Source organism: Sinocyclocheilus grahami, unplaced genomic scaffold (genome assembly GCF_001515645.1).
Source record: "Sinocyclocheilus grahami isolate Dianchi unplaced genomic scaffold, SAMN03320097.WGS_v1.1 scaffold508.1, whole genome shotgun sequence".
NCBI classification, from domain to species: Eukaryota; Metazoa; Chordata; class Actinopteri; order Cypriniformes; family Cyprinidae; genus Sinocyclocheilus; species Sinocyclocheilus grahami.
This window is the reverse complement of record NW_015505687.1, coordinates 1,275,584-1,278,536: the sequence shown is the minus strand read 5'-3', so window position 1 is coordinate 1,278,536 and position 2,953 is coordinate 1,275,584. Positions and strand designations below refer to the sequence as shown.

Genomic DNA, 2,953 nt, shown 5'->3' with positions numbered 1-2,953 from the left:
CTCCTAAAGATGATAAACAGAGCGTCGGATGCAGTGAATAAGATGACCATTAAAATGAATGAATCAGATAATGTAAGAGGAGCTCAGTTCATGCAGTTCTAAGATGTAAATTCTCCCAGGTTGTTGCATTTGACTAGTGATTGACACCTCTGTGTGTGTGTGTGTCAGTGGTTCGAGAGTAAGCTGCAGGAAGTGGAGAATGAGGAGCAGCTGCTGAGGAGGCTCCATGCTGCTGTTGATTCATTAGTAAACCACAGGAAAGGTGAGAATGAAAGCTACACTGCGAAGCCAATCATCCAGATGCATACTGTTACAAAGCATCTCAAAGTCTTTGTCCTCTCGTAGAGTTGTGTAGTAACACAGCGGTGTTTAGTAAGAGTGTGGCCATGCTGGGCAGTGTGGAGGAGAACTCTGCATTGTCTCGTGCACTGTCACAGCTGGCGGAAGTGGAGGATAAGATGGAGCAGCTGCATCAGCAACAGGCCTTCAGCGATTTCTTCATCCTCGCTGAGCTCCTGGCCGACTACATCAGACTGCTGGGGGCCGTGAGGGTTAGAGAGCACAACCACATAATGCAAAACCAACAATCAGAGCCCACTGCATAAGTAATATGATGTTGTTTACTGTGTTCTTTGCTGTCCTCAGTGCTGTTTTGAGCAGAGGATGAAAGTGTGGCAGCGTCTACAGGAAGCTCAGAGCACATTGCAGAAGAAACGAGAGGCCGAGGCCAAACTGCTCTGGGCAAACAAACCTGAGAAGCTGCAGCAGGCTAAAGACGACATAAATGAGGTTAAATTATCAACAGCGAATGATAAACACAACACGGTACAAGTACTGTACGTTAGGCTAACATGTAACATTTTTGTAGGGGAGTTATGTTGAATGACATTATGAATGGTCACTAATTTGCTGTTAACATTGAGCTGTTTCCTGTGTCTCTGCACAGTGGGAGTCTAAAGTCAGTCAGTGTGAGAGAGATTTCGAAAGAGTTACCTGTACTGTGCGTAAAGAATTGCTCAGATTTGAGGTAAGTTACTGTATGTCAGTCACATGTTCATCATGAGGATGAATTTAATAATAGGAAATGTCCTGTTTTATTATTTCCTAATTTAAATATCCTATATAATAGTAGGTACACTGATGTGCTATGGTTCTAGTGGTTTTATGTTTAAATTTATGGGCTTATTTACATAGGGCAAACATTTGACTATTTGGTCAACTGCTAAAATTATTAGTTATACAAGCCATAGTTTATATAAATACATATATTTTTAAATTTTGTTGCATACCTGGTGCTGCCATAAATATGGCCTATTTCAAAAGCTTACGCAATTTTGTTCTATTTCTCTTTAACAGCTCTGACTCACTATAGTGGAGCGGTGACAATATATTTCTGTATTATTCTTGACAAAATATTTTAGTATCCAAATATAAAATGAAGCAAAGCACAACAGTTACCAGATGGTGCTTGGTGGGATTTACAAAATGACTTTTGGATTGATCCCTTTTCCTAAACTCGAGACAGGTGGATTGGGATGGCAGTTAAATTACCACACAACCACTGTTTGTTTTTACAGTAGGTAATTCAGCCAGGAATTTTCACACGGATAGTGGGAAGAAAAACAGTCATTCTGGATACGGATGGCAATAAAATCACCAACTTGCCCCTGTAAATGTTAAAAAATTACCTTAAAAAAAATCTACCAGCATTCATCTGAAATTCAATAGTTCCAAAAGCGGTGACCATTGGCAATAACATTTTACATCACAAAATATAAGATTACAATAGAATTGTTTTTCTGTGGCAGAAAGAGAAAGCCAGAGATTTCAAACAGCACATAGTGAAATACCTGGAGTCCCTGCTTCACACACAGCATAGGGTAAGTGTGTAAGTGTTTGTTTGTTTTACATACAACACCACTGAATAGTCTTTCATGAATTGCTATTTATCTTAAACCAGCTGGTGAAGTGTTGGGAGGCTTTCCTGCCTGAGGCCAAAGCCATCGCCTGATCAGAGCCTAACTTTTGACCTTGACAACAGACAATCAACATTTCTCTTTTCCTATTTCTTTTGCTCTCTGTGAAATTAATCAAATACCCTGTATATCTTAATATTTGTTCATTAATAAACCAGTCCCTATATTGTGATAGTAAACCTGTGCAGTGACCCGTGCCACTGTTGACAACTGAATGTTGAGTGTAAAGGTTAAAGGTCAGAGTGGGATTAAAAAAAGAACAGCGGTGTGTGGAGTGCAGCAAGAATATTTTTTTATGTGTGCACGTATGTGTGTTTAGTGTTATCCTTAAGGTTTTTAATGGTGCTAAGCCTATGTAGTGTTTTAGTAGAGACTTTAAACCGCCTTTAAGATTGTTGAGTGTCATTGTCTCTGTCATGGATGTGCACAGACTGAACATTTGAAGTTTGTAATCCATTCCCGATAATAGAGAAAAACACTTGAGATGTTAAGAGTACGATATAGAAAAAAAGAATGAATCACAGACTGTGAAAGGAAAATGTTTGGTGTCTTTTGAATGAAGTCCCATATATTGTGTTGATAGTTTTGACTGAATTGTAATGTTCTCAAACAGTTGCGCTGATCTGGACTGGTCCAGATAATAGTCTACTTGCAGTATAGGTGTACAAACATTTCTATTAAAAATTCTAGATGAATGATTGTTAAAACATACATTAATTACAAAAAAGAGGTTTAATTAATTTTAGGAGAATGTATAAAAACATTTGTACTTTGGATGCTTTTAGTCTTTAACATTTAAGCCCTGCTGGTGTATTCATGATATCACAATACCTTGCAGAAACTGGGGCCTCATTTATAAAATGCATTTACGATCAGATTTCATTCTATGTCAGAACAAATCAGTATTTACAAAAGCATAATTATGAACTTCCTGTGCTCATATACCAGTAATTAAACTCGATTAAGAACATGTAAAG

At 38.1% G+C, this 2,953-nt stretch overlaps 1 protein-coding gene across 1 annotated transcript in view; it reads left to right on the top strand.

The window, feature by feature from the left end:
- Positions 1-2,947, top strand: part of LOC107554593 (sorting nexin-1-like) — a 10,071-nt gene extending 7,124 nt beyond the window's left edge. The window contains exons 8-14 of the mRNA XM_016237155.1: positions 6-72; positions 169-262; positions 346-551; positions 646-789; positions 947-1,027; positions 1,809-1,880; positions 1,961-2,947. Coding sequence (XP_016092641.1) covers positions 6-72; positions 169-262; positions 346-551; positions 646-789; positions 947-1,027; positions 1,809-1,880; positions 1,961-2,011 — 715 coding nt within the window. The 3' untranslated portion in view covers positions 2,012-2,947. The remainder of the gene's footprint in view (positions 1-5; positions 73-168; positions 263-345; positions 552-645; positions 790-946; positions 1,028-1,808; positions 1,881-1,960) is intronic.
- The last annotated feature ends 6 nt before the right edge of the window (positions 2,948-2,953 follow it).